Below are 14,685 nucleotides of genomic sequence, written 5' to 3'. Positions count from 1 at the left end.
ATGCCCGGCTAATTTTTCTGTATTTTTAGTAGAGACGGGGTTTCACCATGTTAGCCAGGACGGTCTAGATCTCCTGACCTCGTGATCCACCTGCCTGGCCTCCCGAAGTGCTGGGATTACAGGCATGAGCCACCACGCCCGGCCAACTTAAGATTTTTCAACTTTATGATGGTGAAAGTGATATGCATTCAGTAGAAATCATACTTCAAATACCCATACAATCGTTCAGTTTCTCAATTTCAGTACAATATTCAATAAATTACATGAGTGAGTCAGCACTTTATTATAAAATAGGCTTTGTGTTAGATGATTTTGCCCAACTGTAGGCTAATGTAAGTGTTTGAGTATGTTTAAGGTAGGCTAAGCTGAGCTATGGTCAGTAGGTATATTAAATGCATTTCTGACTTACAATCTTTTCGAGTTATGATGGGTTTATCCAGACATAATTTCACTGTAAGTCAAGGCACATCCATACACTGTTAACTAGAGACTATCTGAGACTCCAGTACCCACCACAAGGACTAGCACAGAGCAACTGCTCAGTAAGGATGGGTTAAAAGGAATATAGAATCATTTCCTTTTAGCCCCCATAAAACGATCCATAAACCATTACCATGTGTAGCAAAGATCCATATTTCAAACGACAGGACTCGTGGTAGAAAAATAGTTTATGACATCCTAGAGAGTAAGTGTATCCTATTAACCTTCTGTAGCCAATAAGAGAGACTCATAGTTGAAAAGCACTTAGTGGTGGCAAAATAGGGAGGGTGCACATTCTACCCATAGCTGGGTTTTTCCAGCTGGGACAGCTGAGACTTGTGAAGAATCCATTCAGCAGGAGACAGCCCTTTACAGTGATGGTTTGGTGCAGTGACCTGACATGACTCCCTGTGGAACTCATTTTATTCCTAGTAAACCAGCAACTCTAACAATAAACGGCCCTTCAAAGAAACTCATCATACTTCCTAGAAGCTCACAGCTTATCAGCGAGCTTGAAAGTGCCCAGGATATTTTTCTGAAGCTCCAGAACTAGCCTAAGGCTGAGACCATTTACCATTCATTTCTAGGCACAGTGAGGATCAGTCCTGTTCTGCAAGTCTGTGCTTATCTCAACCACGTTGACTAATCAAATACTCAACGATCAATACATACAAGTTCTGCACAGGGTACATTCTAGTTTTTCTGGAAACATATTCCTTCTTTCTTATACAAATGATAAATCTTAGTTGTGAATGCTACATGCTGATATTGTATGTGAAGAATTTTAGTATCCAAATCCAACTGCTCAGTCCTTTTCTTTGGTTACAGATATATTTGTTGCTTTTTTTTTTTTTTTTGAGATGGAGTTTCGCTCTGTCACCCAGGCTGGAGTGCAGTGGTGTGATGTTGGCTCACTGCAACCTCCGCCTCCTGGGTTCAAGCGATTCTCCTGCCTCAGTCTCCTGAGTAGCTGGGATTACAGGTGCATGCCACCACGCCCGGCTAAGACGGGGTTTTGCCATGTTGGCCAGGATGGTCTCGATCTCCTGACCTCGAGATCCATCTGCCTTGGCCTCCCAAAATGCTGGGATTACAGGCGTAAGTTACTGCGCCCACCCCGTTTGTTGCTTTAAAATCTCACCTTGCTATCAAATTTCCAGACAGATTTATGTAAAATCTGTCAGTCCTTTCTTGATGATTTTACTACCTTCCATTCAATTTTACTACCTTCACTGGGGCATGAGGCTCCTTTAAGATGATGCAGTGGCTGCAAGCCTGGGATTTTGCTTGTGACACTGATATTTAAAATACTAACTGGTAATACTTTAAAAGGGAGCTGGAAAAGGTTCAACATGAAGCAAACTTAAAGGCCTTAAAGGCTCCTTCACCTTCTCCCCATCCAGTTGCTATGGTGGGGGTGGAGAGGATTATTACAGAGCATTGGAATTCTTTGTGGGGTGGGGAGGTGGGGGTGGTCACATAAGGGTTATAAATAGCAGCAGCCAAACTCTTGGTTGGCTGTGGAGAACAACTGAGAGACTGTAGTCTCCCCTTAAAGGCACAGAACAAGGAAGCTCCCTGAAATATGTCCACAAAGGAAATTCCTCTTCTCTTTGGCAATGCATCATCAACCAAACACCTGCATCAACAACTGACAACTGTATGCAAATTCCAGCCAGGGAAAGTGACCAGGAGATATTAAAGCCAGACAGAGATTAAGACCAGCAAAAATAAAGAATCCAGGGCCTGGCTTAAAGGAAAGCTGACTTAGAAGTAGTTGTTGCCACTATACACAGTCATAATCAGATTATCAGAAGGCTGCTTGTTACATAAATATTTAACTAGTAACCTATTCCACCTGAATTCTAAGTTTCCCATGTATAGGTGGCAATTTCTTCCAGGGCTATAGTTATCAACAGAGGGTAGTAATTCTGCCTTCCAAGGAGACATTTTTAGTTGTACAACTGGGAAGTTATTAGGTCAGAAATGCTGCTAAAAAGCCTACAATGCACAGGACAGCTTCTCACAACAAAGAATTATCCAGTCCAAAATGTTGATAGTGGTGGGCACAGGTGGTGGCATGAGTGGCTGCCTCTTTCCTCCCTACCCACCACCCAAAAATGTCAACAGTGCTGAAATTGAGAAATCCATTTAAGGATATTGTCTTTATTTCCTTGGACCCTAGTTCCTATTTGGAGTAGTTTTGTTTAAGGAAGAAAGCAAAAAACCAAGACAGGCCAAGGAAGGGTTAGTACATGGTGGGGGTTGGCAGGGATAGAGGATTCTCACTCATCTTAGTAAAGCTGGGGAAACCTAAACCTCCAGGTGACAGACAGGTCATACCGAGTGTGATTTCCTGTCTCTCCAAGGGCAGGTAGATAATGCTAACCTCATTTGCTCTACCCTCTACTGACTCACTCTCAGGCTGGTGTACTAACTGCCAAAAACGTAGATGAGCTGATACTGTCTTTGCAATCATTTCAAAGAAAGGAGTAAACTGGTAGTCTTTCAACTCCATGCTGCGCCCTGTCTTCCAGGGCCTTTTCTTTTTCTTTTTCTTTTTTTTTTTTTTTTGGAGACAGAGTCTCTTTCTGTCACCCAGGCTGGAGTACAGTGGCGTGATCTTGGCTCATTGCAACCTCTGCTTCCTGGGTTCAAGCCATTCTCCTGCCTCAGCCTCCCTGAATAGCTGGGACTACAGGCATGTGCCACCATGCCCGGCTAATTTTTGTATTTTTAATAGAGACAGGGTTTCACCATGTTGACCAGGCTGGTCTCAAACTCCTGACCTCAGGTGATCCACCCACCTCAGCCTTCCAAAGGGCTGGGATTACAGGCGTGAGCCACTGTGCCTGGCCTTTTCCAGGGCTTTTCTCATGTGCACATGAAGATGCCTAAGCTTGCTTTCTATGCGGCAAAAAAAATAAATAAATTAAATAAATAAATAAATAAATAAATCAAAAGAAGGCGTTTATAAGACTTTCTTATTCTGTTTTCATAGTAGGAAAGCTAGGTCCCCCAGTAGAAACTTCAAGTACACTGAGACCCTGATCCTGGGCTCTGCTCAACCTGAATTAGTAATGAAAATAATCCTAAGGAAGCCTGATGCTGTACCTATTACAACCCAACAGCCCAGCCTCAAAGACAAGAAAGGAAAAGAGCAACTGGTTTGGGTGCTTTATATGCACCACTGGGTGAAGTGAACCACTATGAGAAACTCACAGACCCTAAAGCGGTCTGTGAGTCAGTTTCCCATTTTCCTTCCTTCTTCCCTCCCTCCCTCCCTTCCTTCCTCCCTCCCTTTCTTCTTTTCTTCTTCTTCCTCTTCCTCTCCTTCTCCTTCTTCTCCTCCTCCTCCTCTTCCTCCTCCTTCTTCTCCTCTTCCTCCTTCTTTCTTTCCTGCCTCCCTCCCTTCCTTCCTTCTCCTCCTTCCTTCTCCTTCTCCTCCTTCCCCCCCTCCCTTCTCCCTTCCCCTTCCCCTTCCCCTTCCCCTCCCTTCCTTCCTTGAGAGAGGGTCTCACTCTGTTACCTACACTGGACTATAGTGGCATGAACGCAGCCCACTGCAGCCTCAATGTCCTAGGATCAAGTGATCCTCCTGCCTCAGCCTCCTGTGTAAGCTGGGACCACAAGCATGTGCCACCATGCCTGGCTAATTTATTTATTTTTTGTAGAAGGGCCTCACTTTGTTGCCCAGGCTGGTCTCGAACTCCTGGGCTCGAGTGATCTGCCCACACTGGCCTCCCAGAATGCTATGATTACAGGCGTGAGCTACTGTGCCTGGCCCCACTGTTCATTCTTATCACTGAGAGGTAGAATGCCAAGTCTGAAGCATGACCTGAATACACAGCAATATAAATACATATGAAAAATGAGTGAATGAAAGTGCATCCAGGTTTCTTGATAATGTTCACCAGTATGATGCCCTAACCATCAAATACTTTCTGAGCGAGAAGTCACATGGTTTTTGGGGGGAGCAGGGGGCAAAGCAGGGGTTGGTTTAAGATTCAGAATGATCTCAATTCAAGTAAAACCTACATAGGGAATTTCAAAATGAGGAAAGTCTCTTGTTATCATCAGAGACTTAATAGATTTTTTTTTTTTTAAACCATTCCCAGGAAGGTCACTCTAGGGGAATTCTTTGGCTGAAGTTCCAGTGATAAAAAGGTCCTTCCTTTCTTGTTAGCCTCCTGTTAGACACATACAATTCCTTTTCCTCAATAACCAGAGACTCCCTTGTTCAGGAAAACGGAATTTCCTGAAGAGATTAGCCAAAGTCTTTTCTTTCCAGCTTTCTGAAAACAAGCTCAATTCTCTCATTAGTGATTTCTAGAATGGCTTCTTCCTTTCTACTTCCAACAGAGAGCTGAACCTGGTAAAGATCCTAACTCAGGAAGCCTAAGGTCTCTGTCTGGTTTGAGTGGAAAAGAACTCTCTTCTACTCCCATGTGACAGAATCTGGTCAGCCAGCGAGGACCTGCTAATCATTCAGAAGCAACTGAGGGAAAGCCTTTCCTAGGAATAATGTATTTTAGTTTTCCACTTTCATTTAAGGAAGAAATAATTTTCCCCACAGACTGCAGATCCACGGATCTATCAGCACGATTGTACAGTCCCAAGTAAGACTAGGGGTTCTTCACAGGCCTAACTTATCTGTCTATTCTGACTATCTCCCATGAAGTGAGCTGGGTCAAAGCAGAGTTTCCATCTCCCAGATTCATATCCTCTTCTCTTATGCAGATTCTGTGCTAAGAGTATGATTCCATTAAAAAAAGAAAAAAGTTGAAAACTTACAGTTAATGCTGTTTTAAAAAATATTTATCTTCATCTTTGTTTTTTCCTTATTAAAAATAATTTGAATCTGAAAACAGAGTCATACTTTATAAATCTGGTCTGCTGCTGGAGTAAGGAAAGATTAATCTGTGGCTGGACTATAACACATTAACCCAGGAACTCAACACTCACATCATGAAAATGACTCAGTCCTCAGAATGGGTCCAAAAAGACCTTCCCTTTATGCGGCCTCCCGGGGACTATGGAACTGACACACAGAATTTTTCTCCTCTCATTATTTTCACTTCCGATGAGCTCAGCATGAGTTCAGCCAAGAATATGCTCCTCCCCTCCTGACCAAAGACTTTTGCTGGGAGAAGGCAAAAACTCTTTCCAAAGCTTTTGACTTCCCTATAAGGTGGACAGGTAGAACAGGGCTTTTGATTTGCATCCCCAACTTGAGGGGGGATACTGATCATTTTATGGTAACTACCTACTGACTTGACAATGGACTACACATGGGACACTCCACCACCCTTCTCCCTTCTCCCACTCTTCTTCCAGGCTTGTCTTGTCAACACCAGTCCACTGTTGATGAACACACTCTGCAAGAGCCCAGCCGATCAGTGTCCAGTCCCAGCCTTCACATCCAGAGTATCTGAGGTGGAAGGCTTATTTTTAGAAATCAGTGAAACGAATTTGGCTATGACAAGCAACTAAGTGCTATTGAACTCTGAGCACTATTAGGCAACATACTAGGATACAAATAAAACAAAGTAATGCCCAGTAATTTTTTGAAATCTTCCAGCAACATCAAAAGTCAGAATGTCTCTAGAAATCAAGGATTAAATGAAAAGGAAAAGATGACTTGTCCTCAAATCCAAACACTAATATGCCTGCATGTGGACTCTTTTGCATATTTTAGCTCGTATCTAATGCAATTTTAACAGGCCTGTTTATCTCATTTTCTAGCTCAATGATGATTAGAAGGGAGGAATAGGCCGGGCGCGGTGGCTCAAGCCTGTAATCCCAGCACTTTGGGAGGCCGAGACGGGCGGATCACGAGGTCAGGAGATCGAGACCATCCCAACATGGGCTAACATGGTGAAACCCCGTCTCCACTAAAAAATACAAAAAACTAGCCGGGCGAGGTGGCGGGCGCCTGTAGTCCCAGCTACTCGGGAGGCTGAGGCAGGAGAATGGCGTGAACCTGGGAGGCGGAGCTTGCAGTGAGCTGAGATTCAGCCACTGCACTCCAGCCTGGGCGACAGAGCGAGACTCCGTCTCAAAAAAAAAAAAAAAAAAAAAAGAAGGGAGGAATAGACTACACAGACCAAATGACAGCAGTGACAAGTGATAGCCGTAAGAAATAATACCCAATATCATGGCAGTGGGCAGAAATCCTGAAATTACCTCCTCCTCTCCACACACACATGCACAGCCAATCCAACCAGTACAATACTATAGAGGCCCTAAACAATAACTTCAATATAGAAATCAAAGTGCACAGTAATTTGGGAATACTTAATACAGAGCAGCCCCAAATGTCTCTCACATCTTTCAGAATATCAATATCACCATAGTATAGAACAGTACAGCCATTTAAATAATGTTAACCTGTACTCATTAGAAAAAACTTATGCATAATACATATTTAGAAAATCAGGCAAACTGAGTTTAAAATAATTCCTATATAAACCAGAACCTGGTTAGATAAAACTATTTTGGAGCCTAAAAGGATAAGTTTCAGTTTTCTAAAAACTTCATTTAGTTGGTTAGATGGTTAATTCTAAATAGCCTGGATCCAAGTAAATTGGATAACTGAAGCATACCTGTAGAAGAAAGTCTCTGCTTTTGAGACACTTATAACAAAAGAGGAAAGAAAAATGTGCAAGCTGAAACAGGGAAAGCCACACTACTACTAGAAAGGGAGTTTCTAAGAGGAATGCACTGCTTCACGGGTTTAAGTTTTCTCTACCTACCCTTTCCTTATCTGGGTGCCTCAAGAAACCCAAATATGATGACTCCTCTTGCTCAAAATTGTACTATCTCCAAACATGGTAAGAAGGCCTTCAGCCAATGTCACACTTTAGTGCTGAATTTCCCCCAAGCTCCTAGAGGGGCCCTTCTGAAACAGCCACGTTTTTGCACTTGGATCCTGTCTACAAAACTGTGATCTCTCTAGGACCATGTGGCTCTGAGCTGGTGTCAACATTACCTCTGCATTCATGTTTTTAAGACAACGCTGGCAAGCAAGGTCTTTGAGATCACAATTTTACTTTAATGGTGGGAGTATTAACTGTGTAAGTAGGAATACTTAACTAGTGATGGAAACAAAGTGCTGGAAGTATCCTTTCCAAATCTGTTCCATGTATAGTGGCAGAGTGAGAGACTTTTAGGTATTTACAACAAAGAAAACTCTAGGGGCAAAAGGTTCATATAGTGAGAGCCAAGATCCAACAGATGTGCTCCTAACCCAGTAAATCCACACTTTTGGGTCATGTAATCATCTGTTACTTTAATTTATACTCACACAATCTCAGGACTGGAAATTTTGGCTCAGGCAAAGAATTAAAGTATTTTTGCAATTAAGGCAGTACTTCTCAACCACTCCTATAGGCAAAGAACTTGTACTCTTGAGGAGTCTGGGATGTATTATTAAGCTGCTTACTATATAAATGGGAGATTTATTTGAAGTGTCATGTTTTATTTTAATAATTAATGATAATTTTATGTTTTATTCCGTAATATATCAAATATACATCAATATCCTCCCCTAAAATCTGTGTAAAAATAACACTTTAGGAAGATGAGACTATGTTTAACTTAGGGCTTTTCATACCTCAATTTGAAAAACAGGGGGCTGAGTGCGGTGACTAATGCCTGTAATCCCAGCACTTTGGGAGGCTGGGGTGGGTGGATCACTTGAGGGCACGAGTTTGAGACCAGCCTGGCCAACATAGTGAAACCCCATCTCTACTAAAAATATAAAAATTAACCAGGTGTGGTGGTGAGCACCTGTAACCCCAGCTACTCGGGAGGCTGAGGTAGGAGGATCACTTGAACCTGGGAGGTGGAGGTTTCAGTGAGCCCAGATTGCCCCACCGCATTCCAACCTGGGCAACAGAGCAAGACTCTCTCTCCAAAAAAAAGAAAAGAAAAGAAAAGAAAAGAATAACAGAGACCTGAAGATACATTCACTGCTATTACAAAATCTGGTAATCTGAAATCTCAAGAAACCCTAAGAGGAAATTCTTAGAGTAAGAGATAAGACTTGGACATTTCTTTCTATATCCTTAATTGGTTATAAAGACTGAAATAAACTACAATAGAAAAATGCTCTGGCTGGGCTTGGTGGCCCATGCCTGTAATCCCAACACTTTGGTAGGCTGAGGTGGGCAGATTGCCTGAGCTCAGGAGTTCTGAGACCAGCCTGGGAGACATGGCAAAACCTCGTCTCTACAAAAAATACAAAAAATTAGCCGGGTATGGTGGCGCCTGTGGTACCAGCTACTTGGGAGGCTGAAGTGGGAGGATCGCTTGAGCCTATGAGGTCGAGTCTGCAGTGAGCCAAGAGCGCACCACTGCACTCCAAGCCTGGGTGAGAGAGGGAGACCCTCTCTCAGAAAAAAAAAAAAGAAAAAAAGAAAAATGCTCAAACCAGTTTGCTCAGAAGTCCAAGAGACTATTTAGTCTTCAGACAGTGTGCTTTCATGGTGATGGAAGTGACAATAATAGAACTAGGGACAGAAGTTAAAATGTATACTCTAATGGTTTCCAAGTTACAAGCAAATAAATACATGTAAAAGAAAAAGAAAAACAAGGTTAAGACTTACTTTAAAATCTGCTAATTGTTGGTTGATGATTTCCACTTCGGTCCCCACTACCCACTGGAGGGCCTCTGCCTCCTCTGCTGCTGTGGTCGCGTCATTGAGTCCTTTCAATTTCCTGTAGAAGTCCTCTACACGGCCTAGTGTGAGTTCCAGCTGTTCCTGACGAGCTTTCCCCCTCTCTGTCAGTTTGCCACACTGTTTGTTCAGGGCTTCTAGCTCCCTTTTGAGACCTAACAAGTCCAGAGTCCCCTCTTCTTCTAGCATATGTCGACACTCCGCTTCAGAGGCCTCTATGTCTAATTTGAGGACCTGAATTTTGTTAAGGAATAGTCGCACATCCTCGATTTGGGACTGGAGGCTATCAGTGTCTCTGCCAACAGCACCCATGCCATCTAGCTCATCATCCAGGTCTGCCAATTGAGAAAACATCTCTCGTACCCGGCAGTGAAACTGGCCAATCCCCTCCAGCTTGTTTTCCATCATCACACAACCACTGTTCACTCTTTGCTTAACTTCGAGGAACTCTTGCTGGGTGACCTCAGCTTGATGGAGAAGTTGGGAAGCATCAGCTCCATCTGGGGCATCTTCTACCAGCCCCTGAGTAAAGTTCCTCAGATAGTCTACCTGAGGCTCTAGGGCCTGCAGCACTTCCTGTTGAGCTCTTAGCTTCTCCAGGTTCTTGTTGCTACAGGCTTGAGAACCCAGAGCATCAAAGATCTCAAGTTGGTGTTTGGCTCCTTCAACCTTCTTTTCAATATTCTTAAAGCTTTCCTGGAACTCCTTGAGCCTCTGAGTCATTTCTTCGAGTGACCCTGTTTTGGCCTGCAGCTCTTCTGTGATAGCATCCATGTTCTGGTTGATCCCAGCCTTCTCATCCCGGATTCCATCCTCATCTGCTTCTGAAGAATTGATCAGAATGTCAGCAGCACTATTCAATATTTCCAGCAGAGAGCGGCGCTTCTCCACCTCACTCAGCATAGCCTTTGATCTCAGGAGACTGGACTCTAGCTGCACTGGATCCAGAGTGACTCGCAACTCAGACATCTTAGCTTTACAATCTTCTATCCATGGCACAAGGTCTTCCACATGCCACTGATATTTCTGAGCTTTCTGCATACAATCCTTGAGCCTGGATTGTCTGTCTGCAGTTTTTTTACTAAGCTCTTCCCAATGGTTTTTGAGCTCAACCAACTGGTTTTGTAGAGTCCTTTTCTCTTCTCCAGGAGGTACAGAAAGAAGTAGAGATTCCCCTTCAGCCACAATCACCTCATAGGAGCCACTGTGTTGATTAAGACTTTTCTGAAACTCTTCATTCTCCTGTAGCTGCGAATGTAACCGCTCCAATTTTGCAGAAATGGGGCAGTTTTTTGCTTGCTGGCTTTGTTTATCATCCAACCATGTCCTCAGCTCATCAAACATTTGCTGGAACTGCTGGGTGCTGGCAAGAGCTGCCTGGAGTCTGTTCATGCGATCGGCTGAAATGAGAAAATAAAATTGAAATTAATAATGCCTGAACCCTGGCATTTAAAATGTTTGCTGAGAATATATGGTCTAATCTTAGGGGAAGGGAACTAATGTTACTTGAGGGCCTACCAAAAAGAGGCAATATAATTAGGCTCCTTCATATACACTATCTTATTTAATCCTCATAGCAACCTTGTAAGGTGATCTAAGTAACAGAAGTAAACTTTGACTTCTAGCTGGTAAACGTGAAAGTCATAAACATTTTCAGAAAGATAAATAATAAATGAATGACACAATTTTTCTTCTACCAAGTTATAATAAGTCCAGAAGAGGATGGGTGCGGTGGCTCAAGCCTGTAATCCCAGCACTTGGGGAGGCTGAGGTGGGAGGATCAGTTGAGCCCAGGAGTTCAAGACTAGCTTGGGCAACAAAGCAAGACCTCGTCTCTACTAAAAATAAAAATAATCACCGGGTGCGGTGGTTTAAGCCTGTAATCCCAGCACTTTGGGAGGCTGAGGTGGGCGGTTCACAAGGTCAAGAGTTCGAGACCAGCCTGGCCAACATGGTGAAACACCATCTCTACTAAAAATACAAAAATTAGCCAGGCATGGTGGCACGTGCTTGTAGTCCCAGCTACTTGGGAGGCTGAGGCAAGAGGACTGCTTGAATTGAGGAGGTGGAGGTTGCAGTGATCCAAGATCGTGCCACTGCACTCCAGCTAGGGTGACAGAGTGAGACTCTGTCTCAAAAAAAAAAACAAAAAAAAAACAGAAAAAAAACCAGCTGGGCATGGTGGCATGTGCCTATAGTCCCAGTTACTTGGGAGACTGAAGTGGGAGGATCACTTGAGCCCAGGAGATTGAGGCTGCAGTGAGCCATGATCACACTACTGTACTCCAGCCTGGGTGACAGAGTGAGAACCTGTGTGTGTGGTGTGCATAATATTAAAAAAAAAAAAAAGGTTGGGTATCAATGAGAGTATATGTGGAACTCCACTTAGTACATCTATGGGGATGAATCTCTACTTGCTGGTTGAAATTTTATTAGAGCTTTTATCTTTAGGACTATGCTATGTAAACCTTCACATTTTGCAAGTGCTCACTGTGTAACAACCACAGAAGTTCTCATTGCAACTAGCAGAAGGAATTGGATTAACACCATTCTGAGCCTAAAAATTACATAAGGGAATCCTAGATTCTTGGGACTACTCCTAACCAATTCCTTCTTTCTGCTTGCCTCTAATAACGGCAGAAGTATGTTCTTCACTCCAACTTACCTGCAAGGTCTTCTAAACCTTGGAGAGGCAGGGCAACTGTCTCCAAACGCTTCTTCAGTTCATCCTTGAGGTATTGCTCACCAATGAGCACTGAGAGTTCATCGCACAGTGTCTGAGCCTCCTTAACCTCGTGGTCTAACTGCTCCAAGTCAGATCGAATTTCACTGGTCTCTTCCAATTGCTGCTTTACAGCCTCTGGTTGGGTGCTGATAGCTGACTGGCCACTCAGCCGTTGTCCAACTGCCCTCACTTTCTCTGATAAGTCCTGGAGCAGTTCCTGGTACTGGGTGCTCTTAACAATAGCTTGGTCAATTTGGGTGGAACGGGAGTTGAGTTTGTCAGTCAGCTCAACCCATTTCTGATTGATGCTCTGGAGTTCTTTCTGTACTTGGCTGGTGGATAGAGAGACATCTCCAGGGCCTGTTAGGATGCCCTGAGCTGCCTCATTCAGTTGTTCATGCTGTTGCCTACGTGCTTCAAATTCCTTTAGCATAAACTGAAACAGAAATGACACCAAGATGTTTAGACAGGAAAAAAACAGATCTATCTAAAAGCAGTGTCAGGCCAGGCACAGTGGCTCGCGTCTGTAATCGCAGTACTTTGGGAGGCCAAGGTGGGAGGATCACTTGAGGTCAGGAGTCCAAGACTAGTCTGGCCAATGTGGCGAAACCCCGTCTCTACTAAAAATACAAAAATTAGTGGGGCGTGCTGGTGAACACCTGTAGTCCCAGCTACTTGGGAGGCTGAGGCATGAGAATTGCTTGAACCCAGGAGGCTGAGGCTGCAATGAGCTGAGACACCACCACTGCACTCCAGCCTGGGCAACATAGTGAGACCTTGTCTCCAAAAAAGAAAAAGCAGTGTCAAAACAAAAACTGATGTTGGATTGTGCCAAATAGTGCCAACTACTTTAAAAAATAAACCAGAAAACTAAAGGACCGGGCTAGTAGGCTGAGGCAGTATCACTTAACAATTGCTTAATAAAAACTTACTTTGAAAGGCTCAGTGATTGTTCCTATTTTATTTCTTTTCCTTATTTGTCCTATTCTGTTTCAATGTCAGTTACTAAGGCCAGACATGGCTGAGAAATTAAAGTTGGCATTCATGTGCTTTGCCATGCAATACCCAAGCCTCTGAATAGGGAGTTCAGAACACTGGATCCCAGAGCCAGCTGTATTACTAGCTGGGCTTGCCATGTCAACTCTCAGTGTCTGTTTTTCTTAGTTTCTTTCTTAGAATTTGAAGAGCATATACAATCTGTATTTTATAATATAGCATAATTAGACAAAGAGCTTCTTTAAGGCAATGACTACGACTTTTTATTTCTTTTCTATCCCTTGCTGCTGTCATCAAAAAAGTTAAGATTACAGGATCTGGAGTCAGACTGTCTGTGTTCAAATCCTTGTTCTGTTACCTACTAGCTGTATGACCTTAGGCAAGATTTAATAAGTTCTCAAACCCCAGCTTCCTCACCTGTAAAATGAGGAGAGTAGAGTACTTATTTTGGCTGTTATAAGGATTAAATGAGATAATTTATAGAAAGTACTCAGCATTTATACTGCACAAAAATAGGACAGTAGAGTACTTATTTTGGCTGTTATAAGGATTAAATGAGATAATTTATAGAAAGTACTCAGTATTTACACTGCACAAAAATAAATAAGACACAGCCTCACAAAATGACAAATGTATAAACAATGAACTATAATAAAATGTAACAAAATTAAAAATGATTAAACACTGATGTGAACATGCAACACAGAACTGTGAAAGCATGGAATAGGGTGATTAATTCCGTTGGGGATGACAAATGGCAGAAGACAGAAATCAGGAAAGGCTCCCCAGATGCGACAATAAAGAATGAGTAGTTCTCCAAGCAGAGGAGAAATTAAGGCTGGTGAAAGGCACTTCAGGGGAGGGTCTAGGATTAGCAGACATACACAGATCAAAACCATTTTCATAATACTAAGATGTTAGTTGCCTTTTAAAATTTCTGTGCTGTCACAAATGTTCAATGATGTTTTCCAGAGGCTACATGGTGCTTGATATTGTAACAGATATGCAGAAGCAGATATAAGAATAGCCTATTAAGCCAGAAATTAAGATTTGCAAAGACATAAAACAATGTCCCCCCTCCTTTTTTTTTTTTTTTTTTTTTTTTAAGAGACAGAGTCTTGCTCTGTCGCCCAGGCTGGAGTGCAGTGGTGCGATCTCGGCTCACCGCCAGCTCTGCCTCCCAAGTTCACGCCATTCTCCTGCCTCAGCCTCCCCAGCAGCTGGGACTACAGGTGCCCGCCACCACACCTGGCTAACTTTTTGTATTTTTAATAGAGACAGGGCTTCACTGTGCTAGCCAGGATGCTCTTGATCTCCTGATCTCATGATCCGCCTGCCTCGGCCTCCCAAAGTGCTGGGATTACAGGCATAAGCCACCACGCCCGGCCAATGCCACTCTTATCATTAAACTTTTATGTTTCAGAAAACGCTATTTTTTCATTAAAAATATGTTATTTAGGTTAATGTGATGGTTTTACCATTGCTATTTAAAAATTTTAAATATATACTTTTAAAATTCCTCAGTATTTTAGTACAATAAATGTTAACAGATAAACACAAGCTCTGGGGGATCCTCAGTAATTTTTCAGAGAATAAAAGGGGTTCTTGAAACCAAAAAGTTTGAAAACCCCGGATTAGAAAAACATTTGTAAGTAGACTAAATAGGACTCAATAATTACCTGGATGCAGGAACTGAAAGAAACAGTTCCTTCAAAAAGCACTCTTAGGTCTTAACTTAAGGAACCTGGTAGGTTGAGAAGACATGGACCAGGCTGTGGGAGAATGTAAAAGAAGGAAAAGCCT

General features: G+C 42.9%; 1 protein-coding gene across 41 annotated transcripts in view; it reads right to left on the bottom strand.

The window, feature by feature from the left end:
- Positions 1 to 14,685, bottom strand: part of MACF1 (microtubule actin crosslinking factor 1) — a 409,997-nt gene that overhangs the window by 91,785 nt on the left and 303,527 nt on the right. For all 41 annotated transcript variants that reach the window (XM_031667185.1, XM_031667174.1, XM_031667208.1 and 38 more), the window contains 2 exons: positions 11,827 to 12,322; positions 9,090 to 10,561 (listed from right to left, as the gene is read on the bottom strand). In XM_031667185.1, the coding sequence (XP_031523045.1) occupies positions 9,090 to 10,561; positions 11,827 to 12,322 (1,968 nt within the window). The remainder of the gene's footprint in view (positions 1 to 9,089; positions 10,562 to 11,826; positions 12,323 to 14,685) is intronic.

This window comes from Papio anubis, chromosome 1, assembly GCF_008728515.1.
Source record: "Papio anubis isolate 15944 chromosome 1, Panubis1.0, whole genome shotgun sequence".
Taxonomy (NCBI): Eukaryota; Metazoa; Chordata; class Mammalia; order Primates; family Cercopithecidae; genus Papio; species Papio anubis.
The sequence above is the reverse complement of the archived record's forward strand: the minus strand, read 5'-3'. Positions and strand labels throughout refer to the sequence as shown.